Source organism: Panthera tigris, chromosome B4 (genome assembly GCF_018350195.1).
Source record: "Panthera tigris isolate Pti1 chromosome B4, P.tigris_Pti1_mat1.1, whole genome shotgun sequence".
NCBI lineage: Eukaryota > Metazoa > Chordata > Mammalia > Carnivora > Felidae > Panthera > Panthera tigris.
Genome location: NC_056666.1, coordinates 135,119,785 through 135,146,596, shown reverse-complemented (window position 1 = coordinate 135,146,596; position 26,812 = coordinate 135,119,785). Strand labels below are relative to the sequence as shown.

The 26,812-nt window shown below is 55.4% G+C and overlaps 1 protein-coding gene across 10 annotated transcripts in view; it reads left to right on the top strand.

Moving 5' to 3' along the window:
* Positions 1 to 24,210, top strand: part of EFCAB6 (EF-hand calcium binding domain 6) — a 243,243-nt gene extending 219,033 nt beyond the window's left edge. For all 10 annotated transcript variants that reach the window (XM_042993473.1, XM_042993475.1, XM_042993474.1 and 7 more), the window contains 6 exons: positions 3,347 to 3,574; positions 12,580 to 12,813; positions 15,273 to 15,438; positions 17,466 to 17,650; positions 21,507 to 21,656; positions 23,791 to 24,210. In XM_042993473.1, the coding sequence (XP_042849407.1) occupies positions 3,347 to 3,574; positions 12,580 to 12,813; positions 15,273 to 15,438; positions 17,466 to 17,650; positions 21,507 to 21,656; positions 23,791 to 23,913 (1,086 nt within the window). In that variant the 3' untranslated portion in view covers positions 23,914 to 24,210. The remainder of the gene's footprint in view (positions 1 to 3,346; positions 3,575 to 12,579; positions 12,814 to 15,272; positions 15,439 to 17,465; positions 17,651 to 21,506; positions 21,657 to 23,790) is intronic.
* The last annotated feature ends 2,602 nt before the right edge of the window (positions 24,211 to 26,812 follow it).

The window sequence follows — 26,812 nt, the reverse complement described above, 5'->3', positions numbered from 1 at the left end:
CTGGGATCACAGTGCACGTCCCTTTGCCATTCCATCCTTGCTTTCTACCCCCCCCCCCCAGAACGTGCACCGCTGTCTCTGTATACCTTACTCTTGCATATGAAATTTCTCCCAAGATACTCAAGAGCTTGTCACTAATGTAAACGTGTGTTGTTTTCACAACACAATTCCTAATGAGTTATAATTACTGCCCCCAAAATGGTCTTGCTTTTTTGCATTTTTGGCTTCATTGCAGGCACTTTCCTCGTTGTCTTGAACTTCCTACTTGTGCAGTCACATCCACAAATAAGGATGAATCTTGTCTTTCAACATTTATGCCATTTATTTCATCTTCTTGTCTTATTTCAAAAGCTGGAGTCTCTAAAAATGTGAATCATAGAACTGACAGTGAGCATGCCTATCATGTTTCTGACTTTAACGCTTTGTCACCCATTTAATATGTTTGCAGATGGCATCTGGCTAATATTCTCTTATAGGGAGGGAGTATTACACATAAAGTCTTCGTTTTATTTCTATGTGGTTTATCTATTGTATTCTGTACCATTTCTATCAGGCAGAGCTGCTGAATTTTGTTAATGCCTTTTTGCCATCTGTCAGTATGTGACCTAATGTAAGGAATTGAAAGATTTGCTAATTCTTTAAAATGTTTTTAATGTTTATTTTTGAGAGAGAGACAGACCGACAGAAGGCAAGTGGGGGTGGGGCAGAGAGAGAGAGAGAGACAGAGTCCAAAGCAGGCTCCAGGCTCTGAGCTGTCAGCACAGAGCCCGACGTGGGGCTTGAACTCAAACTGCGAGATCATGACCTCAGCAGAAGTCGGACGTTCAACCGACTGAGCCACCCAGGTGTCGCAAGATTTGCTAATTCTGAGAGGACTCGTACACTTGGAATAAATCCTAGTTGATTTTTTATTTAAAAAAAGGACGATGGTGCTAAATATCTCTAATGGTCTTTTAAAAAATGTTTTAATGTCTTCACATTAATGTCCACAAATTAGGTTGGTTCACATTTTTTATTTCAAGTGTTTACCACATTTAGGTATTAGGGAGATATATAACGAGCTGGAATACTATGTATTCCTGTCCGTGTGCTGGAACAATTTGACTTACATAAAAATTATCTGTTGCATAAAAGTGAGATTCAGCTTGCCCTTAAAATCAGCTAGGCTTGGCACCTTTTTAATAATAGATGGGAGATCTTATAAGAGCCTTTTCAGTTTCTTTTATGGTTACCTGTCTATTCAGACCTTTCTAATACTCAAGTTAAATTTAGTAATCTATATTTTGCTTAAAAACGATTCAGTTTCCTCTGGAGCTAAAACCATATTAACCTAAGGTTGCGTAATCCGCCTGGTGAGAATTCTTCTATACCTGTTGCTAGAAGAGTAGTACTTCCCATTTGCTGTGCGTTTTAACACTTTGAGAGAGCACTGACATATATCATGTCATGTCACCTTTACTCTGCCCTGATGGATGAGGAGACCGAGGCAGAAGGGGCTAGTGGCTTGCATGGGGCCACACAGTGTGTTAGAGGGAGAGTCTAGCATCAGACTCAGGGCTCAGGGCTCCCACCTTCTGGTGCTAGATTGTAGATTGTCCACCCGTGTTCTTTCCAGTTACGTCCACCTGGGGCCCATCCTTCTCGGGACACAAAGGAGTGACAAGTGTGAGGATGCAGTCTGAGCGTGACCCTCCGTCGGGGGGGGGGGGGGCGGGGCTCCCTTTGCAATCTGAACACCAGCACCCCTTGGGACGTTTGGGGGGCTAGCCACGTGCTTAGCTATGGGAGGTGAACTTTAACTGTTGGAACGTGTATCATCCCCGTCAGTAACATCACTCTTAGTTTCTAGAATGAAAAAGGAAAGGCATTCATTTGCCTTGAATGTCTCCAAGAGGGCGTATTTAAAAGCTCCTTTTAACCTTTCGGCGGTTGAAGATGAGACAGGCTGTGGTCCGAGTGTAGTGTGGGTACATTTTTGAAGATATTTGCAGCAGCACTCTGTGTTTGACCCGACTTCATAAAGTAACATTATGATCTGTCCTGAAGGATAGTAACGCATGATACATATATTGCTGAAAATGAGACATGACCGTTTTCGGGGGGGGATTAGTCGTGAAAATCTCGTAAAGGTCTCAGCACAGCGCCGTGCGTCATGAGAGGTGCTGCAGCTGACAGGCACGGCGGGGTTTGAGGGAGGCAGTGCAGCGTATTTCAGAGTCCACCCTGGTTCCGGGGACAGCTCTTGTGCGTCGTCACCTGTGGGTTCTCACGGAGCCCGGTGTCCCCTCCCACCTCCAGCCTCACCCCTTCCTCAAACCCGAAGAGCTGAGCTGCTGATGCAGGGGCCACAGGTCTGGTTGTGGGGGGCTTTTTCCTGACTGCAGCAAGTAGGTGATGCGAGGACTGCATCCCTGAGCGCTGTCCCCTCTCAGGAGGCTCGGGACGCAGCTGCCCTCTGAGCCCCGGTCCCCCAAGTCTGGCTTCATTGTGAGCTCAGTCTGTGCTCCTGACTGGCCCACCTGCTGTCCCGCCTGTCCGCCATTGTGGGCATCAGCATGTGCAGAACGTGGGCTGTGGTCTTCCCCAGACCCCTCCCGCTCACCTTGCCCAAGCCCTCTTGCCAGCCCAGAAGCCTAAACATACACTAAGAAGGTCCTCCTCTGCCCCTCTTTCCCCAGAGCCCATTCCTCCTCCCTCCAGAAGGGGGTCCCCGAGCCCAGGTTGCCGCTAGCCCTTCCTCGGGGCTCCCTGGCACCATGGACAGCGTCCTGAGGCCCCAACCCGCAGGCGCGCTGCCCAGGGAGAGGTGTAGAATGCTAGGGGTCTGGTCCTCTGCCCGCCTCTGCCTCCGACCCCACAAATTCTGCCCTCGCCGTGACTCAATCTCTGTGAGCCTTGAGAAATCTGGGGCTTAAGGGAACACTTAGCCCACAGTGGCGCTGCAGCATCACGTAGTAACGGCCATCGAAACCTGCCTTTCAGATTCTAACCGCTGTAAGTATAAATCCACTGCACTAATGTCGGGAAATAAAAGCAGTCCAGAGACATACCCCGTGTTCCGCCCCTTACCTCAGAGCAGACACTCGCTGTGTGTTTGTGAAATGGACCAAAAGACAGACCGAGTGAGTGAACCGATGAGGACAAAGTCCCGCCCTCCCCGGGCCGACTCTGCATGCAGCCTGCCTGGTGGCACTGACTCACTTTTGCTCCTTCTTCCATGGTCGGTGAGCCCAGGCTTCCCCGTCAGCCAGGTCCGAACCTCTGGTTGGGGCTCCCCCGGGACCCAGAGCCACGAGATGACTTATAATTTATTAAGTGAATCAATCTTCCTTTCTGCTTTGCCCAGACTGCTGCCGAGTGGGCCGAGAAAATGCCCCAAGGCCCACCACCCACGACTCCCAAGGAAACAGCACACCAGGAGCTCCTGGCTCGGATCCACAAGGCAGTGGGCTCCTGTTACTGTGCGATTGCTCAGGAGTTTGACAACTTCGACACCATGAAAGCGAACACCGCCTCCAGGGACGAATTCAGGGCTCTTTGTGCTCGCCACGTGCAGGTTCTGACCGATGAGCAAGTAAGAAATGCATTTGGTTCCTCATCCTAACGTATGACTGCCCGGCCAACCGTTCCCCAGGGCATGGAGAGTTTAGAATACTTGAAGGCTTGGGGGCGGAGGAGGGGGTGTTGTCGTTACTGTTTTGTTTTCAATCTCATTGAAGGAGTTTTCTGTTTGACAAGTAAGACTTGCAACTTTTCGATCGGGGTGCAAATTATGTCACTTTTTTTCTTTATTTTTTAAAGTTTATTGAGAGAGAGAGCGAGCGCACGAGAGTGTGTATGCAAGCAGGGGAGGGGCAGAGAAAGAGGGAGGGAGGGAGGGAGAGAGAGTGACAGAGAGAGAGAGAGAGAGAGAGAGAGAGAGAGAATCCCAAGCAGGCTCTGCACTGTCAGCACAGAGCCTGACACGGGGCTTGATCTCATGAACCATGAGATCGGGACCTGAGCCGAAATCAAGATTTGGATGCTTAACCAACTGAACTGCCCAAGTGCCCCAGTCACTTTTATTTTTTAAATCAAATTAAACTCGGTTCCAGCGGCCACTCTCCCTCTCCTTCCCTGGATAATCCCAGAGCTTGTGTGACCCCAAGAGGCAGCCGGTCTTCCCCCAACACCTGAACGGGGCAGCTCAGAGCCTGTGAGTTGCTCTGGGCCTCCAGCCACCCTGCCTCCCCTCCCCTTCCCTCTCCCTGGTTCTGTTGCTAGCACTTCCGGATGCTCTGGGGATCCCACCCCAGGCATGCCGGTGACGTGCCCACCGCACAGGCTGGACAAGGCCACCCTCTCTGAGGCCCTGCTGCCCCACACAGAACCCCCAGAAGGGATTCTCTGCGGCTCCCTCCTCAAAAACCAGTGGTGCTCTTTTTAGCTCTGGCAACCTGCCACCCTGGGCTTCTTTGGCCCCTTGTGGCCTCCCAGGGCCTGCCAGCAGGATGGCATCCGGAGGACCTGCCTTGCAGTTTCCCGACTTTAGTAACACTAAATGCTAGTGCCGGGGGACGGTTCCCCGGGTGGCTTGCTCCTCGCTGTGGCCCAAACGCCAAAACAGAGCCCGGCACAGAGCGGGTGCTCAGCAAGGCCCGGTGAACGGATAGCGTGGCGGGTTTAGCGTGCACGTTCCCCACCCCCACCGTCCAGTGGCCGAACAGCTGGGGCGACACAGAGCACGGAAGCAGAGCTCCCCCTGCCCCCGACAGCAGACACACTGCTGCAAGCCCTCCCCACTTGTCAAACAAGCCGGTGCCCTAGCGCCACAGAGTCACTCAGGTGGAAACCAAGATCCAAACTACTTCGGAAAGTACTCCACCGCCCTCCTTCCCCGGCTCAGCCCGAGTAGCTTCCTGCAGCTCCCGGTGGAGAGGCCACCCTCCCCCAACAAGATGGGGCGCTCTACCCTCAGGCCTCATTTTCTCAGGGGGTCCCGGATGAGAACTGAGAGTATTCACATGGAAGGGAGACGGTCACATTCGATGCCCCTCGCCACCCAGGCCTCAGGACTCCCCACCCTAAAGAACGAACTCACTAACATGAAGAATTCGAGCATCAGATTTCACTTTCCTAAAATAGCACCTTTTTAAAGCATCATGATCATTTTTGCTAAGCCGAATCAAAGTGCTTTTCCCCAGTTCGGTCTCGTAGATCGTCAGAGCTGAGCGAGATCGCTGTTTGCAAACGCTCGTCCCCATTACTATACATGGATGGGAACCTTTACGATTCACCCAGTTGTGTTTATGGTTCTATGGGACGAACTAACTAAGGTTTTACTAATGAAGATTTTTCATTTCATCTAAATGAGTAAACTGTTACTCTCATTATAGATATAAATTAGTAATGTGCTAGCATATCTAACACCTGTACCAGAGAATCTGATTTTAATCGTCCACCAAGAAAGCTTCACCATCCCCGGCACACCCAGCCCCCGCCTCTGCAACAAAATCAAATACTTTTTTTTTTATTCTGCCTTCTAAAAATATGCAGAGACATCGCAAATACAGTCTGCATCACCGAGGACATCAAAATCTGGCATAAGAACCATGGTTTAAGTTGGGTGATGATTAGCAAAACTTGTGTACTGTTTGAGAAGGGAGCTTCTGGACACAGGCTGGCAAACAGGAAGCAAAGATCCTTGTGTGACCCGTGAGCCATGACCTTCTTGGTTCAGTGGGACAAGGTGTGGTACAGGGAGACACAGAAGTAGTTTGGCTCCTTAACATGTCTAGACCCCAACTGCCACTACTCAGAAGGGTTCCCCGAAGATTCTGGGACAGTTCCAGCCGTGTTAACCAGCATCTGAGTACAGATCTCATGTCTTCTAAAAACGATCTCATCCTAAGAAAAACATCCAACTATCGTGAATCCGAGAGGTCAGCTTTCTTGGATGACGGAGCTCCGTAAGCAGGGAAGTACCAGCTCCTTTGAAAACTTCCGGTGTAATTAACCTTTCAGAAAAGGAGAGCAACTTTCTGAGCAGGTGGAGTTGGAGACTGATGGGGCTTTGTGGCTCCCCAGAAAGCGTGGTATAAAGGTCTGGGAACTGGGTCCACTTGGATATTGCTTAAGAAAAGAGAGACCCACAGAGAGAGCCTCTCCCGGTCAGGCAGTTTCGGTCAGTCTTGGTAATTGCGTGAGGATTTAGCTATATTTACAGCTACATTAGGGAAAGGAAGGATCAGACATTTCCGACCATTTCAGGTGTGGTGTTTCTTTTTTTTTTTTTTATTATTTATTTTTGAGAGAGAGAGAGAGAGACAGTGCATGCAAGGGGGCAGATACAGGAGACAGAGAATCCCAAACAGGCTCTGTGCTGTCAGGGCAGAGCCCAATGTGGGGCTCAATCTGATCTCATGATCCATGAGATCATGGCCTGAGCCGAAATCAAGAGTCAGACGCTTAACTGACTGAGCCCCCCGGGCACCTCTCAAGCGTGGTGTTTCTTAAACAGACACCTCTAGGACACTAGAAGAACACAGGCAAAGAACCAACAGTCTCTCAGGCAGACAGGTGGGAGTTTCAGTTCTGCCTCTGTGCTTGTCCAGCTGTGTGACCTTGGACAAGTTACACAACCTCTCTCAGCTTCATTGTCCTTCCCTATGAAATGGGAGCGCACAACACTCCCTAAGCTCGATGCCTTCCCCTCCAGCCGGGCTGTTCAGCCTCTCCCGCTCGCTGCTGTCTCCCTACCCCTGCCCCCTCACATCTAGCCACGCCAACTCCTCCTTCAGGACTGGCTCCAAGCCGAGCGAAGCCTTTCCTGACCGTACCTGTAGCTGGAGGAACTGGCCATGCCCCACTTTGGCCTCCCCGCCTCTACCCTGAGCTCCCGATCCCCTGGCCTGGCTCACAGGACACGTCTGCCTGTTGTTCGGCACAAAGCTGTCTGTCCTGACGATGCACTGAGTGGCTGAAGGCGGCACGCATCTGCTCGTTCACTTACTGGGGCCCTCTGTGCACAGTGGTGATGTTAGGTCCTGAGCAACGAAGGGGGGCCTGCTCCCTGCTTCCTTTGAGCTTGGATCCACGGAGGGGAGAGCTGTGCGCTATTTATGTCGTTACAAGCTGTTCCCCGCTAGGATGGGCCGGCAGTGGGGGCCTGGACCCAGGGGTCAAGGCAGTTTCCCTACGGGCGTGACGTTGGGGTCGTGGGAGTTGCCACTGAGAGGAGACAGGAGAGAGCAATGCAGGTGGAGGGAACATTCCGGAAGCAGGAGCGGCGAGCATGTTGCATTAGATGAGCTGCTGTGGGCACCGCAGATCTGCCCTCGTGGTCTGCGCTTTTTCAGGGGCGGGGGAGTGAGTGAGACGTGCGTGTTGGCTGGTGATAAATGCCGCAGAGGCCCCGGGAGTGGGAACCAGGGTGGTGCGGAGGGAGCCTTTGCGTAGGGCAGTCAGGGAAGGCTCCCTGAGGAGGCGGCTCAGGGCCTGGGAGCAGAGGAGGTCGGGTGTGCGGGAGAAGGGTGAGTGGACCACAGGAGCCCGAAGGGCAGGGGAGCCGTGGACAGGGGTGGGGTGCTGCGGGTGGAGGGGCTGGGCGGGGGCGATGTTGGGGTCTCCTGGGTCTCTGCCCGCAGCCACATCCGCCATGCACTCCTGCTTCCCGCTCACTCTTCTTCCGTGAAGCTCACTTGCTTCACCCTTCTCCTTAGGAGATAGTCTGGGGACGGGATTCTACGTCTGAGGTTTCCCCCCCCCGACACTGCGAAGAGAGCGCTAACCTGTCTTCCAGCGTCTCTCGGTGCTGGTATCTGCTAGTTTGTGCATGCTTTCTCCGGGCGCCTGACCCCAAAGAGGAAGAAAGCACCCCGTCAAAGACACGGGAGGAGGAGGGACGGAGCCAGGAGGCTGTTCGAAGTCCCTGACACCTCCACACGCAGCTTGCCCGGCGTGGCCCTTCCACACGGCCCCACGGCCAGGCGGTTCGCCGTGGCTCGGCCTGGTTGTGGGGGCTGGACGCCTCCCACCTCGGCCTCGGGGTCTTGTCCTCGGTGACTCTAGAAAGGCTGCCCATTGGCAGCACAGGCCCGTCCCAGCTCTGCCTGGCTGCCTCTGTTTCCCCCTCAGGTAGCAGGTCGGTGGCTTGCCTCTAATGGCCCACCTCACACGGGGCATCTTGTCCCTGTTCCTGGAAGGGGTGCCGCCCCCACTACCTGCAGCTGACCCCGGCTCCTGTGGGCCACACACCCACGGGCCTCTGGTGTCACGGCTCCGTTTCTATTCAGCCCGATTTCCCCGTTGTGCTTGAACAAGACGGTGCATTTTTATTGCTGTTATTTTTTTTTAATTTTATTTTGAGAGAGAGAGAGAGAGAGAGAGGAAGCGGGGGAGGGAGGGAGAGAGAGAGGCTCCCGAACAGGTGCTGAGCTGTCAGCGCAGAGCCCGATGCGGAGCTCGAACCCACGAACCAAGGGATCGTGACCTGAGCCGAAGTCAGATGCTTAACCAACTGAGCCCCCCAGGCGCCCCAGGACATGCATCTTCAAAAACTGCTTTCCATCTCTCTGCCCCTTCTGTCCGTTCAAGTTACATACCTTTTCTACTCGGTCCGCTGACGTGTTAACCACAGTTGTTGGAAAGTCCTTGTCTGATGACCCCACAAAAGGAGCCTCCTCTGACTCTCGTCGGGTGATTGCTGTATCTCTTGGCGATGGGTCAGTTCATCTTTTGTCGACAGGTCTAGATTTCCTTTCTTTTTATTGAAACCCAGACGTCATGTAAAGAAGAGCTGAGACAGAGATATCAATAGTATTTATGCCTGAACGTGGACATACCTCGTCTGGCTGACCGCGGACAGGAGGGCGTTCCGGAATCAGTCTGGTCGGCAGTTGAGCTGCGTTCGAGTGTTACCGTTGCTGCCCCCACCCTAGGGGTGCGTGGTGCACGGGCGTCAGACCCTCCAGCAGGGAGGGATGCCAGGACGCTGCCGAGTATTCCTCCTGCACGTCCGGGCCACAGGACAGGGTCCCCCGTGCTCAGGGCCAGGCTTACGCAGGGTGGCGCTGTCTAGGCGTTCCTGGTCCGGCCTGGTTTAGGCCAGGGTGGCGCCTTCTCCGCATTCCTGCCCCTCCACACCCCCTTCTGTGGCGGTCAGACTCTGCCCGGTCTCCGTGGTGGGTGGGTCTTGGGCGGGAGAGGAGGTAGCCGACCTCTGACCTTTGCTTGGTAGAGGTACAGATCCTAGGGTCGCTGCCCCTCCTCCAGAAGCACGGGGCTTTTGCCCGCACCCTTCCCCCTAGGGCCGTGGATCTGTGGATCTACCCTTCCTAGAGACACAAGGGTTTGCTTCCTTCCCTCCCCCAGGGGTCCTGGTCTTGAGTGGGCTTGCTACGCCTCCCCCAGTGGCTTAAGGCTTTCGCTTCCCGTGAGAGGAGGGTCTGGAGAAGCGTGCGGAGTTGCGAGTCTGTCCCCTCCCGTGCTCTCTCTCTCCGGAGCAGCAGCAGAGGCGGGTGGAGGGGAGCTCGTGAGCGCGAGCGTTCCCTGTCTCTGGGCCTCTCCATCATCCCAGCCTCACGTGCCGGCACACGTTCGGCCTGGAACGCGCTGGCTGGCTTCTTCCCGAGTGCTGCGAGGCGTGAGAGCTGGCGTGTCTGGCTCTCCTCGGAGACTTGGGGCTCCGTGGCATTCGGTCCCCTCGGCTCCCTGGAACCTCAGCTCTCTGATGGGCTCTAAAACAGCTCTGATTTCGTTTTGTTTTAGGTTTATGTATTTATTTTTTTGAAGGAGAGAGAGAGGTGGGCGGAGAGAGGGAGAGAGAGAATCCCAGGCAGGCCCCACACTGTCAGCGCAGAGCCCGACACGGGGCTCGAACCGACAAACGTGGGATCGTGACCTGAGCCGAAACCAAGCGTTGGACGCTTCACCGACTGAGCCACCCGGGCGCCCCGAACGCTTCTGACGGTGTAGATACTCGGCTTTCTCTTGCTGTTAGATGCGAGTGGCGATCTCCGGCAGCTTGCCTCCCTGCAGAAGTGGGGCCCAAAGTCAGAGATCTTTAGGCGTTCGGAAGGTAGTTAACGGCTTCTCTGCATCTGAGGGGGACGTTTCAGGAAGCACACCTTCCGCCACCAGGACGCGGAAACTTACTCTCAACTCGCTCACGAACCATCAGAATTTTGCCCGGGTTTCACGCCCAGCTCACGGGTCAGAAGCCCCTTGTGTGGTGCCCTGTTTGCAGGCTTCTTTGATGCCTCTCCTGTCCCCCCAGCCCCACCCGCCTCCATCCCCTGCAGCATCTGTGGGGCTCCATCAGCATTCTGGGGCGCGATCTGTCAGGAGTGAGGAGCCACGTGTGGGTTTCCCTTTCCCACCCACCCGCTTCGGTGTCCTCCTGGCCACGTTCATTCTGTCTTCATGGTGAGGCTCCTTTGGCGAAGAGAGGATTTCCGGGCTCCCTCCTGGACTTCGTTTGCACCAGAAGATTACAGGAGACGCCATTGTTGTCCTTAGCGGCTTTAGAAACGTCCTCACTCCCATGCTTCAGGTTTCCACGGGGTCCTTAACACCGGCACCCTTCTTTGTATCTCCCCTCGATAACGTGACCTTCTCCTCCTTCCTCCCCAACGTGGCTAACGTAGGAGTGCACGAGAGCCCGTGGCGCCCACTTCCTCTTCCAGGCCGCATCCTGCTCTGCTTCCCGAAAGCCTTTCGTGATGAATGCGATCACGATGTGGCTTAGCACCGTCTGTCCCCTTCATTGTTAAAGGGTCTTGCCATTGTCTGATCGGTCTTAGGTGAGTTTTTCAGGACTTTCAGCAGCCGAGCAAACATTTCTAGAGCACCTGCCATGTGCCGGCCCCTTCGGGAGATGTAGGACATTTAAAGGTGAATCTCAGACGACCTTCAGAGAGCTGCAGGACCAGGCAGGTTGGCGTCACCTGCAGAGGTGGCTTCAGCACAGGCGGGAAGGTGGAGAAGAGCGCCGGACGCCTGCTCCGGGGGGTTGGGAGAACTTTCCTGGAGGGAGACGGGTGGCGAGCCTCCTCCTGACTGGGGGTGATGACCGCCATTGGTGACGGTGAGGTCTGTCTGAGACAGACACGTGGTCACTTTCTCAAGGTCTCTCACTTCCCCCTCCACCAGCTGGTTTGACCTCACCGATCAAAATTAAAGCAACGCGCTTCTGCGTACGTCACAAATGACGGTGACCCGTCCGCACACGGCACCGTCCACAACCTGGTTTTGAAGTTGTTCCCGAAGACGTAACCTTTAGGGGACGGTACCAGGGTTCTCTCTGTGTCATCATTGCAACTTCCTGCAAGTCCACAATTCTTTTGAAATAAAAAGTTTAAAACACGAATCAAGAATATTGTCCCAAACTATGGGGCGCCAGGTGGCTCAGTCGGTTGGGCCTCCGACTTGGGCTCAGGTCATGATCTCACGGCTCATGAGTTCAAGCCCCATGTCGGGCTCTGTGCTGCCAGCTCGGAGCCTGGAGCCTGTTGCGGATTCTGTGTCTCCCCCTCGCTCTGCCCCTGCCCTGCTCATGCTCTGTCTCTCTCTATCTTTCAATAATGAATAAATGTTAAAAAAAAAAAAAAAAAAAAAAAAAGAATATTGTCCCAAACTAAACCATCTTCCCTTCTCAGGGCCTAGAACATTCCTCCTCTCTTCCCCACCCCCCAGTACTTCATTTCCAGAATTTCAAACTCAACCGGTACAGTCTCTCATAATTTGCCTTTTGGAAACCCCAGCGGAGGCCAGAAGCGATGCTGGCCTCCAGTCAAGGTCAGGCCCCAGGGACGGACGGGAAACACCATTCCCCTTGCCCCTAGAGGTCGCTGCTCTCCTGGCTGGGCACAGGAGGCTGGGACCCCACTGGTTCTGAATAAGTTACCCCTCTTCTCAGCTTCCTGAAAACCCTCAGTCATCCAAAATGTCTCATTTAGATTGCTGGAGTCATTTTGCTCTACCGGTGTGGTTCCGACATGACCTGTGACGTCAGACGGTACCAGCCCAAAGCCATACCCTTCTCTCTGGTTTCCCAGACACCTCCCTTTCCACCTTGTGAGAGGACAGGGCTGGCCCTTCGGGGACAGGCACCTGGCCGTGAACACAGCGGCTGAGGGCCGCGGTGCCTGGCCAGCTGTTGGCAGAACTTAGGCGCCCACGAGGAAGAGAAATGAGTCCGGCCGGGCTTCCCCGGGACCAAGGTGGGCCAGGGCCTTGATTTGCATTTTCTCCTAAAGTGTTCTCATAGACTGCCGCTCAGTCTCTGTGACTAATCACAACATTTAATGGCGTTCAACTGCTCACTAAGGGCCCAATTCAATTAAAAAATTGTCCTGCGGAAGCCGTGAATAATCCTCTTGTCTTTGCTTTTCCTGTCTTACGGATGCCTCCATCAAGTGGAGGCTGAGCGGATTTTTTTCCTTTTTCTTTTTCAATTTGTTTTCATTGCCGCGGGCCTCGGCCCCCCCTGCCGACGTGAGCGCTGGCCTCCACTGGCTTCTGTCCACTCTCGTGGGCGCTGCGGGGACCCTGCTGGGCTTTTACACTAACCCCTGGGAACGACTTCTGCTTCTTTGCCAGTTTGACAGACTGTGGAGCGAGATGCCGGTCAACGCCAAGGGGAGGCTCAAGTATCTGGACTTCCTGAGCATGTTCAGCTCCGAGAGAGGGGCCACACCGCCAGCCACTGGCAGTTCCACCAAGGCCCAAAAAGGCAGCAGTGTTCCCGAAGTCTCGGAGAGAAGCACATCCGCAGCTTCATCAACGCCTGCTCCCGACCTCAAAGCAGGGTTGAAAACGCAGAGCCACCCCTGTGTGAGTCCTTGTCTCGCGGCGCCACCGCGCCCCGGGTCCCCAGATCCCCAAACCCCAGTGGTCCTGAGTGGCAGGTGACCGACAAGGTGCCATAGGGTGAGCCTGGGGCGGGGGCACAGGAGAGGAGCCCAAGGTGGGTCCTTAGCATTCACCTGCCTGGAGGGGGGAGGGAGGTGTGGGGAGGGGCTGGGGGAGGCTTGGGTGGAAGGAAGGCGTGAGGGCTAGAAGGAGGAATAAGGATTCAGGGTAGGAAATGGGTACGGGAGCGGGGACAGAAGACTCTCGATCAGCGAGCTGGGCATTCATCGGGCAGGAAGGCGGACACCCCATGGTAGGCGTCCGCTTTGTGCAAGGGCCCTACACGCGCCCAACCGCAACGTGTCGTCACCCCCATTTTACGGTTGAAGATACGAGGCTCTAAGAGGTGTCCTCGTGTGCTCAGGGTCCCTCAGTTAGACACGGGGAGATCCAGTTTCCAACCCAGGCCTGTCTAACTCTGAGGCTCTGGCCCCGGGCTGAGCCGCCCGGTCTGGGGTGCGGGAAGGGGGCCGGCCTCACTGAGGCGCTCGCCTCGTCTGCAAGCCGGAGGGCATCAGCCCCGAGAAAGGGTGGTTGAGAGGATCCCAACCGTGTGCAGAATTTATTGCACATCTACTCTGTGCTGGGTCTTTTCGAGAGCTGAGAGTAAACAAGCGTCCCTGCCCTGGCGGAGTTGACGTTCTTGTCGAGGATGATGGGCACGTCACGTATTTAGCGAGTTGGAGACGCTGAGTAGAGCAGAATGAAGGGGTGGGGTCAGGAGCACCCCAAAGATGTCGGCGTCCTAATCTCTAGGACCTGTAATATGTCACCTCACATGGCACGGGGGGATCAAGGTTGCAGGTGGAATTAAAGGTGCTAATCAGCCGACTTAACAAGGGAAGATCCCTAAGTGTCCGGGTGGGCCGGAGGCAATCACAAGGGCCTGTAAACGGGGGACGCAGAGGCAGAAAGGTCCGTGTTGGAGAGACGCCATTTGAGAAAGTCTCCACGGTTGCTCCTGACTTGGAAGGTGCGGGAAGGGGCCACAGGCTAAGACGTGTGGGCGCCTCTCGATGCCAGAAAAGGTAAGAAACAGATTCTCTCTTAGAACCTCAGAAAGAACACAGTCCTGCTGACGCCTCGCTTTTAGCTCAGTAGGACCCACCTCAGGCTTCTGGCCTTCAGAACTGTAAGAGAATAACTGTGCTGTCTTAAGCCACCGAGTCTAGATATGTCAGGGAAGCCGCGGAAAACACGCTGAGGCGGTGCGGGGGGGACAGGCGGGCGGTGTGGGGCGACTCTGGCTTTCACTCCAGAGGCTGGAGTCCTTGCAGGTGTTTAAACAGAGGAGTGATGTGGGCTGCAGCGTCTTTAAAAAGCCTCCTGTGGATTCTGTGTGTTGAATAGAGGCTGTGGGTGGAGTGGGTGCTGGAGGGGGGTGGGCAGAAGCGAGCAGGTGGGGAGGAGGCTCCAGTGGTCCAGGGGAGAGGCCCGGTGGCTCTGAGTGAGATGGGCAGTGGGGAGCCGGCGGCCGGCAGTCAGGTAAAGCCAACAGGATTTCGCAGTGGATTCGGTGTGGGGTGGAGACGGAGAGAGTCCAGGAGAGCCTCTAAGGGTTTGACTTGAACACCTGGGAGAAGGGCGTTACATCAACCCAGAGGGGGAAGGCTCGGGTGGTACAGAATTTGGGAGAAAGACCAGGAATTCAATGGAGTTTGTTCCTGTATTGGACTTTTTTTTTTTTAATGTTTATTTTATTTTTGAGAGAGAAAAAGAGAGAGGACCCGAAGCGGGCTTTGCGCTGACAGCAGACGGTCCGATGTGGGGCTCGAACTCATGACCCGAGCCAAAGTCGGACGCGTAACCAACTGAGCCACCCAGGCGCCCCAAGTTCATTACTGTATTAGATAACGACAGGACGTGTTCAGGGGCAATGCCTGGGCTGCATTCAATTCATTCCCCATATTTAAACGGAAAATGCAATAAGATAGACAGCCTTATAGTTGGTCCATGTGATTTCACAATACAGGGCATTCTGGAAGGGAGTACAGGGTTGGACATCCATGAAAATGACAGGTGACTCCCTGTCTTTGATAAGACTCTTCCTCTGGTGAAAAATATTGTCACACACACACACACACACACACACACGTAATTAATATAGTTAAATAACATCTCCCTAAACTTGAATCTTGGCTATATGTTTATTTCCAAAACCACGTTGGTTACTGTGTTTCGGCACAAATATGGCCCGCTGGTGGAAATGGAAGTTAAATGGCAGAATTACCATCTACGCTTTGCTTTTCCCTTATTTCTGAGCTAATCCTGCCGGCGCAGTTGTGAACCTCAACCCGAGGCCTGTCTGTGATAGCTTGTATTATTTCTTCGTTTTGAACCTCACGCTGCAAGACCCCCTCCTTTTCTCTCTCTCTCGCTAGACCCCGGCCAGTGCAAGCACAGCAGGCACCCTGCCCCTGCAGAACTGTGAGCCCATAGAGAGCAAGCTCCGGAGGAGAATTCAGGGCTGCTGGCGGGAGTTCCTGAAGGAATGCAAAGAGAAGGACGTGACCAAGCAGGGGGAGATCACCACGGCTGAGTTCCTAGGTACGTTCTCACAATGGGGTCGCCCTGGCGGCACAAATCCACAGGGAACGGGCGGGAGCATCTCCCTCGCGGTGGCTACCAAGCACCTCCATAAACGCCAGGCTCGAGGGATAAGACATAGTTACAAACAGAGAGGGAGGGAGGCAAACCATGAGAGACTCTCAAATACAGAGAACAGACTGAGGGTGGATGGGGGGGGTGGGGGAGAGGGGAAAATGGGTGATGGGCATTGAGGAGGGCACTTGTTGGGATGAGCGCTGGGTGTTGTACGTAAGCGAGGAATCAGGGGAATCGACCCCGAAAACCAAGAGCACCCCGCACACACTGTATGTTAGCCAACTTGACAAGAAATTACATTTAAAAAAAAAATGGGGCGCCTGGGTGGCTCAGTCGGTTGAGCGGCCGACTTCGGCTCAGGTCATGATCTCACGGTCCGTGAGTTCGAGCCCCGCGTCGGGCTCTGTGCTGACGGCTCGGAGCCTGGAGCCTGCTTCACATTCTGTGTCTCCTCCTCTCTCTGCGCCTCCCCCGCTCATGTTCTGTCTCTGTCTCTCTCGCTCTCTCTCTCAAAAATAAACGTTAAAAAAAAGAAAAAGAATTCCTAATGCCTCTCAACCCACTGCAGGGCACGTTCATGCCTGGGTGACCAAGTCAGCAAGCCCTGACTCTCCGCCTTAGGAATCACAGACTTGGTTGTGGTCTCTGTTAACAGACTTGGAGAGCTCCAGGGTGGGACAGGTGGAGGAGGGCGGTGGCCGGGGACCTGCAGGCCCATCCACCCCATTGCTTGTGTCCCATTGATCCAGCTGTCACCACGTGTCACTTCGATGAGCTCTTCAAATTCCATCAGTTGGACTTGCACTAATGGTCGCGTGTTGTTTGTGCAACATTTTACACGATCGATCTGGCCTTGTCGCCCCCCTGCTTGGTAGCCCCCTGAAGTTGGACCCCACTCCTCTGGCCTAATCTTTAGATCCCTTTTTAAGGGAAGTTTTTTCTTGAGAATCTCCAGTATTAATAAATCACTTTTATGACAATCATGGCTTACCAACGTGCAAACGAAACAACGTGTGAACTCTCTCAAGCGAACAGCTCCTACAAAAAGTAGCCACTTCTAAATGAAATACACAATGTGAAACCACTGATAGTCCAACGTTGCTCCCCTGTGTTAATGTGACGTGTTTCACCGACACCAAATCAGCAACGTCGGTTTTGTTTTTTTTTTTAATTTTTTTTTAACGTTTATTTATTTTTGAGACAGAGAGAGACAGAGCATGAACAGGGGAGGGGCAGAGAGAGAGGGAGACACAGAATCCGAAACAGGCTCCAGGCTCTGAGCTGTCAGCACAGAGCCTGACGCGGGGCTCGAACTCACAGACCGCGAGATCGTGACCTGAGCCGAAGTCGGCCGCTTAACCGACTGAGCCACCCAGGCGCCCCTCAGCAACGTCGGTTTTAACACGTTTCAATTTCCACTCGTGTTTTAGTTAACCCTCTTGGTTTTGAGACTGATGAACCTTAGCTGGCCCTGCTGGCAGCATGGTTGCTGTGTTTAGTTTTTAACCATGAACCCACCGAAGGCACCAGATCTTACTCTGCTCAGCTGGTCCAACTTGAGTGGTACATCCAAAATTCAATTCTGAAAAAAAAAAAAAAAAAAAAAAGTATGTATTAATTCTCAGAAGTTATTCTGTATTTTCCGTGCCCTGCCGTGGACCCCCTGCAAGTTGGAACATCAAAGGCATTTTCAGGCCACTCCTGTGGGCTCCCCAGCCCAGCGTCACCCTGCCCGGCGAACACCGGTGACGCTGCTTCTGCTTTTTCCCCGGTGCCAAGGCAGAGGGACCTCTGTCTGCCCATCACACACAGCAGCATCTTACGGGCTGCGCTTGGCTGGAAGGCATCACTTATGCGAAGTCTGCCTTTGTAGGAAGGACCCAAGCCAGGGCCTACGGCATGAATGCGTGCGTGAACAAACGAGTGAGTGAACAGTTTGCCACCAACTGAATTGACGTTTTTGTCTCTAGCTCTCGTGGAGAAGTTCAGTCTGGACATAAGCAAAGAGGAATCTCAGCGGCTCGCCGTGAAGTACGATGTAAAGAACAGCGGGAAATTTGCTTACTGTGACTTCATTCAGAGCTGTGTCCTCCTGCTGAAAGCGAAGGAAACCTCGCTGATGCAGAGAATGAAGATCCAGAACGCCAACAAGATGGTGCGTAGACTGACTCTTGGAAAGTGTGGGCGTGGGCCGCCCCTCTGTCTCAGTTTGTCGTAAGTCCATAGAAATGGTGGACGCGGGGCGCCCGGGCAGCTCAGTCGGTTAAGGGTCCGACCCTGGATTTCAGCTCAGGCCATGATCTCCCGGTTCGTGAGCTTGAGCCCCACGTGGGGCTCTGCCCTGACAGCGTGGAGCCTGCTTGCGATTCTCTCTCGCTCCCTCTCTCTGCCACCACCACCCCCCTCGAGATAAATAAACATTAAAAAAAAAAATTTTTTTTTAATGTTTATTTATTTTTGAAAGAGAGAGACAGAGCATGAGCAGGGGAGGGGCAGAAACAGACAGAGACACAGAATCCGAAGCAGGTTCCGGGTTCCGAGCTGTCAGCACAGAGCCCGATGTGGGGCTCGAACCCACAAACTGTGAGAGCACGACCTGAGCCAAGGTTGGATGCTTAACCGACTGAGCCACCCAGGCGCCCCCCTTTTTTAAAAAAATGTTTTTAATGTTTATTAAACTTTTTTAAAAACTAAAAAAAAAAGAAGAAGAAGAAAGAAAGAAAAGGTGGATGAAGTGCACACAGAGGCTCTGGGGGGCCACTGGCCAGTGAGGACCCACTTGTCAAATGTCTCCAGTCTCACTGCCACCTCCATGTGGACCCAGAAAATTGGCTGAGATGTTCTCTATGCACATATATGTGTATATCGCGTGTGTGTGACATAAATTATACATGTATATCACAGGGTATGATATACACGTGTGATATGTATGTGTATCACATGATACGTGTGTGTGCACATGTGATATGTGTGTACACCACACTTACAGGATATGTGCGTGTGCATGTGTGATGTGTGTGTGTGTGATGCTTATGTGGCCCGTGTTTGCACACGTATAAGGCGTGTGTATATACACTTGTCACGCAATTCTTTGTTGCCCGATCTCCTCCATTACTTAAAGGCCTATACAGCACGGGGCACTTTTCAGGTGAGCACCCGACCGCCAGGGTCTGCCTGGCGGGCCCAAAGCCAGCGAGCTGGCAGGTACTTCGGGGAGCTTGTGCCTGGGAGGCAAGAGGTGTAGCTGAAGGTAAGGCCTCCGCCAGGCTTCCAGAACCTTGCAGACAGCTCAGAATTTCCTTTCTTGGAAATAGTTCAGACATTTTCTTTCTCTCCTTCTGGAGCCCCGTACGGGTCTGGAGACCCAAGACTGGGAACCCAAGACTGGATCTCAGGTCCTCAGACTCCCCGGGTGGCTGATGCCTGGTTATGGTGACTCTTCCCCCAGCACTTGGAGACCTCTGTATGGCGGACAGTCAGGGACAGCACGGCTGTTCATACGAGGCACAGGGAACAGTAATCAGTCAGTTAACGGAAAAGGCGAAGCCGGGGGCAGGGGCGGGGGGGGGGGTTCATAGCAAAGTGAAACATTTTGAACGGACACATCGAAGTGTATTCATTCATCAACCATCTGAAGCGGGCCAGACCCTTTCCTCCGGGTGCACGGTGGTAGAGGTTGGAGACTCATCATCTTTCTGTGTAAACTGCACCCACGATGCATGGACTGTGGTTTTCTTTCTTTCTTTCTTTCTTTCTTTCTTTCTTTCTTTTCTTTCTTTCTTTCTTTCTTTCTTTCTTTCTTTCTTTCTTTCTTTCTTTCTTTCTTTCTTTCTTTCTTTCTTTCAAGAGGACTGGGAACCTAAAGGTGCTTAAATAGCAGCTGGAGGTTTTTTACCATTGTTCTCAATGATTTGGACCCACACACAGTCCAGCCAGTGTTTGCCCAGACTCGCCTCTCTCCGGTCTTTCCAAACGATGAAGGAAAAAAAACAAACAAACCACTTTTTCCTGCTCATATTCCATCATCTGTAACAGTGAATTCCATTCTGTCGAATTAAAGAGCAAGTCACGTACAGCTGGGATTGTCCATCTGGGGAGCCAACAGCGGCTCCCAGGCCCCTGAGGGCTCAGCGGCGGGGACCAGGGTGTGGGGCAGACCCGGCCGGCCCCAGCCGGTCCCCGCCCGTGCCCGGCAGCCACAGGGTCATGACGGGTCAGCCCAGCAAACAGTGGATCCCTTGCAGAAGATTTCTAGGCAGCTAAGTTTGTAGGTAGTTTTGTGCAAGATCAGGTCCCACCCGAGTGGAATTTCCACTTTACACAAGCACGAGCTGGCATCAAAGGCTTTGGCCGAGTTACGGAAGAAAAAGTTGAGACACTTACTTGTTCCTCTAAACTCGGTTCCTCTGTGAGCAGAGAGAGGCCCGCCTTCCTTAGATCTTCATGGGACCCAGGAGCACAGGTGGGGAACGATGGAGGCCACACAGCCTGCCAGGCCCCCTGCCAGCTCTGGCCTTCCTCTGCCTCTCTGGGCCTCAGTTTCCCCTTCTGGAAACGAGGGGGCGATCCGCTGGGTTCTAAGGCCTGCGAAGGGTGAGCCCTTCCGAGCCCTGCCCCATACAGAGACTGTGAGGCTTCCAGACCCTCCACCCATCCACACCGAGGTGCCGGGAACTCGTAGGAGCGTCAGACTGAGATTGTATTCAGTGAGGTAATAGATGCTCCAGTCCGGCCCCACTGGGAGCCGGGCCCCTGGGCAGAGGTCCCGGCACGCGCCCTGTGTGCTCTATCCCGCCCCCCAGCTCTGGTGTTCACACCCCGACGGACGACGGCTGCCACTCAGAAAGGCTCCTGCCTTCCACCCCATCCCACTCTGCGTTGTGAGTGACGGCAGGAGACTTCTCCCCAGCGGCCTTTCCGAGGAAAGAGCGGGGCCAGCCCCGCCTGGCCCTGGTGACTTGTCCCCTCTGCAGGCCGCCAAGGCCCCCACCACACGAGTAAGGCGCCCAGGCCAGCAGAGACGCCCCCCTGGGGAGGCCACCTGGGACTCTGCTTTGCGGCCACGCTGGAGCTGGGGGCAGAGGCCTTCCGGAGCGATTGGCTGTACTGTGCGAGGACGGGAAGAGGCTCTCTCAGATGGCTCATGGGTGTGGGAGGAGCCGACACAGAATCCTTGCTTTTTCCCGTGCAGATCAGCAGATTGGGTAAATTGGCAGCTAATTGAAGCTATAGGGTATCTGGTGAGTTTCCATCCTAGGTGCTAAAGGATGTAAAAATCGAAAGCAATTCAACCTTGCGCTAATTGGTTTTACGTAGTGCCGCATTAAAATTAAACTTTCCCAAAACGTGTTAACACATTATTGCCTGTGGTTCACCTCTGATATTCAGACAGGCGTTAGGGTTAAATCATGCTAAAATATCTTGTTTTCTATCTAATAGCACCTAAATGAAATAATCACAGGGTAGTGTGCTGTCTAATTACAAGATATAATTACAACCTTGTAATTTTTGAGAAAACTCTGTTCATTATGATAAACCTACTAGGAGACCCAGTCTGAAATCTCTTTTTCCTTCAAAGTGTTTTAAAACCGGCCGGCTGTCTCTGTCTGGCCCTCTCTCTCCTCCTTCACCTGGGAGGAACAGAGCCCAGATCGGTCCTGAACCTGCCACTTCACGTCCCCAAGCCTCCCGTTTCCCAGTCCAGGAGATGACGGGGGTCAAGGCAGTGACCTTCCTCCCAGGTTGGAGGGGCCAGGGGAGGCGGGGGCTGCCTTGTACAATAGCAGGGTTAGCGATCTCCCATTATCTTCGTGAGTCCGGCCGGCAGGCCCCATTCTACAGGGGAGTGGGCCGGGGGGAGCCCAGGGCAGGGGTGAGCAGGGGCAAAATCAGGGCTGAGGCCCGGGAGGGGAGCGCGCGGCCGCTGGGCTGTGCCTGTCTACCCCATGCTGCCCATTCGAAAGCGCCTTTCTCACCACCTCTCGGTTTCTGTGGGGTTTGTTCTCCCCCAGAAAGAAGCTGGTGCTGAGACCTCTTCCTTTTACTCGGCTTTACTGCGGATTCAGCCCCAAATTGTGCACTGCTGGAGGCCGATGCGACGTACCTTCAAAGCCTACGATGAGGGCGGGACGGGGCTCTTGAGCGTGGCTGATTTCCGGAAGGTGAGCTCAGCTGTTGGGCGCCTGCGGCGTCCGAACGGGGAGCAGCGGCCAGAAGACCTCAAAAGAGGACCCCTCACCCCCCGCCCCCCGGCAGAGGCCCCGGTGTGAGCGGCTGTCCCGGACCTCACTTCCTTGGGACCCCCAAGTTATCGAGGGCTACGTCCACCTGCCCCGCACCTGCAGACCCCAGGTTCTCCTCCCTGAAGGTTTCTAGAACCCCGTGGGGACATGACCTGAGGGCTCAGGTCACCACCACAGGTGCCAGTGCTCCTTGGAGCCCAGACTGGCTGCATGGGGGAGCCGGGGCCTGCGTCCGCCCCGCAAGACCCACAGAGCAGGCGGCCACATCGAGGAGCTAAACAAAGCAGGGTCCCCGCTGTGGCCACCGAGGCAGCAGAGCCCAGCACTGCCTCCCGAGAGCTGGTCACTCGCTCCTCTCTGCCTCTTGCCCCCCGTGTGCTGCTGGCCACCCCCCACAGCAGCCGGCCGGTCCAGCAAATAATTGAGGTCCAGACATTAGATTCAAAATCACATATTACAGTCAGAAAAGAACAGTCACAACGTCAGACAGACACGAAGGGTTATGACCTTGAAATGCACTTACAAAAAAATTGTCCCTTAGTTTCATCTCTGCTTCAGCTAAACAAAAAAAGTAAAACCCTCTTGTTTTAAGCCGGGAAGATGAGTAGCACGGGGTGGGCGGGCAGGGCTGCAGGAAGGAGGAGGGCCGGTCCCCGCAGCCCCCGGGGACACCTGCCCTCAGGCCCTCTCCCCCCGCCCCCGCCCCCCCGTGACTTTCCAGTTCACACTGTCTGTCTTGTCTTTGGGCTCAAGTCAGCTCTCAGCCCCGGGTTCCCCTTCAGTCTCCAGCAAAGAGGAAGGAGGCGGCCGGGGTCCCGTCTTCGTCCCAGGAACCGGGGGTGGGCGGCAGAGGGAGGGGGGCACTAGAGAGGCAGCCGGGCCTCAGCAGAGCCTGAACCAGAGGCCAGCTGGGTGCCGAGGACCCTCCTCAGACACCCAGGCTCAGCTTCCTCGCCTGCTGCCAGCCCTCAGCCCCACAGACGGGGCCCGTCGCCCGTTGCCCGGAGGAACCCCGGGACCTTCCAGCCCCACGTTCTAGTCCCCTCTTAGAAACAAATCACAACACAAAGCATCGGTAGGAAATTAAGTTGCAACTTAGTCTCCGCTTTTACTCCCGGACCCAGCGGCTGAAATTCCTTTTCCCTCTCACTTGAAACAAGTCACGAGCTAGGAAGCCAGAGCCAGCACGGGGCCGGACAGCCACTGGGGCCTTCATTTTTTTTGCTCTGCCACCCTCAGCACCTGGCTTCCGTCCACGAAGTCGCCTCATGGTCTCTGGTGGCTGCTGGGGCTCTAGCATCGCCTCCATATTCCCGGCAGCAGAGAAAAGGAGGAGAGGGGAAGGGGAAGGGCCTCCTCTCTAGAGGAGGCTTCCCAGAAGTCCCACATCACAGTCCCGCTTAGGTGTCACTGGCCAGGACGTACCTAGCCCCAAAAGAGGCCGAGAAGTGTTGCCTTTTAGCTGGAGACACAGGGGTCTGCTCCCTGAGGAGGAAGGGGCAGTTGCTGTCGGGTGGGCAGCTAGCTCTGCCGGGGGCTGTGGCGCTGCGGGATCCGCCACGCCCCACGCCCTGCACCTGCAGCCCTGCCCTCCTCCCCAACCCAACCCTAGCTAAGGCCCTGTGGCCAGGTCTCCCTTCCAGCCCTCTCTACTCTCCGTCCAGGCCTTGTCTGAACGCATGGACCAGCCTCACTACCCTGCAGGGAGGCAACGGTTATTAACCTGTTCTGGGAGGGCTGGGGGCGGGGGGGCTGGGAGGGGGGGGAACCAGCACCTTCCCCTGTTCTGGAAGTCTTCCATTGTCACACCCGCTGGCCCTTGGGAGGGTGAGGGCCTAGGAGAGAGGAGGTGGGAGGGAAGGAGGGAAGAGAGGGGGGAGAGGGAGGGAGAGGGAGGGGGATGTGCACCGAGGGAGAGGGCTGCTTGGGGCAACTTTGGAGGTGGGCCTTTCAGGGTCCGAGGAGGAGAGGCGGGTGGGTCCCAGCCCCTTCCTGGCTGCCCGCCCCCTCGAGTGTCACCGACACCAGCGGGGGCTGCTCTCCTCTCCGACAGGTCCTGAGACAGCACAGCATCAACCTCTCGGAGGAGGAGTTCTTCCACATCCTGGAGTATTATGACAAGACACTGTCTTCCAAAATCTCCTACAACGACTTCCTGCGGGCCTTCCTCCAGTAGGCGGCCGACGGGGGCCTCCAGTGCAGACGGGTGGGGACCACGCGGCCTGTCCCTAAGACGAATGAGTTCACAGAATCGGGGGCGGGGGGGGGGGGCTCCAGAAACACACGCAGCCCCGTGTCTTTCCCGGCGGTTAAGGCTTTGCACTGCCCGACGGCCGTAGCTTCAGCCACAGCTCCGCCCCACGGAGCCACGGGACCCTTCACTCAGTTGAAGCAAATAAAATGCTAGTCTTTGCAGAAATGATTCGTAAGACTTCAAAAGAACCACCAATGATAAAATGCTTAGAAACTTAGATTTCTGGAGGTTTCATTCATGAGAGCCTACATGGTTGCCTAGGGGAGACCAGAGGCCTTCCTGCCTCCCGGATCGGATCTGTGTCTCTGCTGGGCTTGTCTGCATGGCTGTTGCTCTGTCCCTAGGGATGCGGGCGCCAGCCAGACTTCACGGTGGGGCAGCCCACGTCTAAGGCCTCGTCCCTGTTCAGCCTTTCCAGGGCCCCGCCCAGGGGGCAGCTGATTAGAAGCACCCACCAGTGACCTTTTGGGGAGGGACCCTTCCTCAGACAGGACGGGTCTGACAAGCCAAGAGAACTTTCCAATCCCTGCGACCCTTACCACCTTTTGTGAAGCAAATGGAAGAGAGACGTAGAGTTTGCTGCCTTCTGGAAGGTTCTAGAAGGAACTGGGAGGAGGTGCCCCCGAGTCGTGTGGCCACTGGCCATCAGGGAGGGGTGGGAGCAAGGAGTCCCCTCTGTCACCCCACCCCAGGTGGCTCCAGAGGAGAAGCAGAACCTCACGTCCAAGACCCCTCCCCACCGGGGGCCCACGGAGGCAGCAGCTCGAAGTACACAGAATTTCGAGGCGGGGCAGGTCTCGGCCTCCCCGCTGGAAGCCAGTGAGGTGTGGGGAGAAGAGCCACGCCCACCACAGGCCCTCTCTTTCCATGAAGGTGTTTTGCAGACACCTTGGTCTCCCCGTGTGCTGGGTCCCAGCCTCAGCTCGGCCAGGACCCCCAGGTCCAGGGGGGTGAGCTCGCGCTGGAGGCTGCCCCGTCAGCCCGGAGCCAGGAGGAGGCCCCCTCTGCCAGATGCTCGCCTTGGGGGTAGTCACAGGCCCCGGAGCACCGGCTCTGCTCCGGCCCAGCCTCGGGTAGCCCCGGACCCCCAGACTGGAATCGGAGGCGGGGAGAATCCTCTCTTGGCTTCACTGCGTTTGGTTTTTCTCGCTAATCGACCTAAACTGGTGCAGCTGTGGAAATTCGCTCTCAGCCAGACTCTGTGGGTCTGAGGGCCTCACCAAGATGGGGCCTGAAGAAACACACAGGACTTAGTTTCCTTGTGAGGGAGGCCCAGCCACCAGGAGGGCGGCTTCGCAGGGCCCTGGCCAGCGGCCTTGATTCTCCTCCCTTTCCTGTGGCCTTCACCCAGTTCTCGGGAAGTAGGGGCCAGCGCTAACTGTCCTGGGGGCACTCCGACCCCCTGGCCACACCCCCCTGGCAAGATGGGGTCCCACCCCCACTGGAGATATGGCAACACCGAGGCCGGTGCTGAGAGAGGCAGGGAGGCCCCCGTGGCAGGCGAAGGCAGTGGCAGGTTGGCCCTGGGGAGTGAGACTTCCCCAGCCTGGCAAGGGGGCCTCGAGGGTGAGGCTACGGGGGCTCTGGCCAGGGCAGGGGATGCCCCAAGATCCCAGAGAACCTGGGAGCCCAGAGGAATCTCGGGGAGGAAGTTGCCCGCTGCTTGGAAGGGGTGCCCAGGCGGCCTGAGTGCAGGGAGCAGGAGAGAGGGCCACGGCCCCTGCTGACCCCGAGTGGGTGTCGTGTCGTGAGGATGGCCCTGGCCCTGGCCCCAGCAGCTCTTCCTAGGAGTGACAGGCGGGTGGATACCCTTCCCGGGTGCCCCTGCCCTATTGTTCAAGGCCCTGCCTACGTGCCCAGCCGCAGTCTTCCCCCAGCGGGCTTGCTCCCAGCCTCACATTCCACACCTGCTGTTTCTCCCACCTGCTCCTCAGGAAATGCCGACGTGTCCTTCAGAGCTCATCTCAGAGCCCCCTCTTGCAGGAAGCCTTCCTGACCTCCCAAGGCCGAGCCAGACCTTTAGTCTCACGCCGTCCAGCGGCCTTGTGGGTCCGTCGTTGAGGGGTTTGGGGAGCCTCCAGGTCAAGGAGGGGCTTCAAGAGGCAAATGGCTCATCCTGACAAAAACAGGACTCTGTGTGCGGTCACAGCTGGCCAAGGCCAGGTAAGCACACGGGCAGCGTTTTCAGGGCGGCTCTGCTGTTCGTGAGGCTGGGTTCGAATTCGAGCTCTACCAGGAAACCCGGGCTCCTCTGAGCCTCAGTTGCCACTCTTGTAAATGAGTGATCAACTCAGGACATCGGGAGGGCCGAAGGTGGAAAGATCTAGCACGTAGCTTGGCACCAGGAAGTGCCCACACGTCTTCTCCTCCTCAAGCCAGTGTGGGCCGTCCGTGGGCTTGGCTCAGCGGTGGGGTTTCCTGGGGAGCTGGCAGGGTTCCCAAGCTGAGGGTTGCGGGCGAGTGGGCTACCAGCCATCTCCTCCCTCAGCCCCAGAAGAGGTAGGCCAGCCGCTTTCCTGATGCCTGGACCCTTCAAGCCTGAGTCAGGAGAACAGCGCTGGACTGAGGGGGTGTCCGGCCTCCCCCTGCCCATCCCCTGGCCTCTGTGCAACTTACCCCTCTGGACTGAGCCTCTAGTTCCGTGTCTGCAAAATGAAGGTAATAACCCCTCTCTGCCTGCCTCTGGAACCATCTATCCGTGGGCCCGGCCAGCTGGCCAGTTCACCCCGTGCCTGGCCCCTAGAGCTCCCAAAATGGTAGGTCACAAGCAATCGAAAGAGAGGAGGGTTAGGGCTCTGGCGGGGGAAGCCCTTGGTCTATG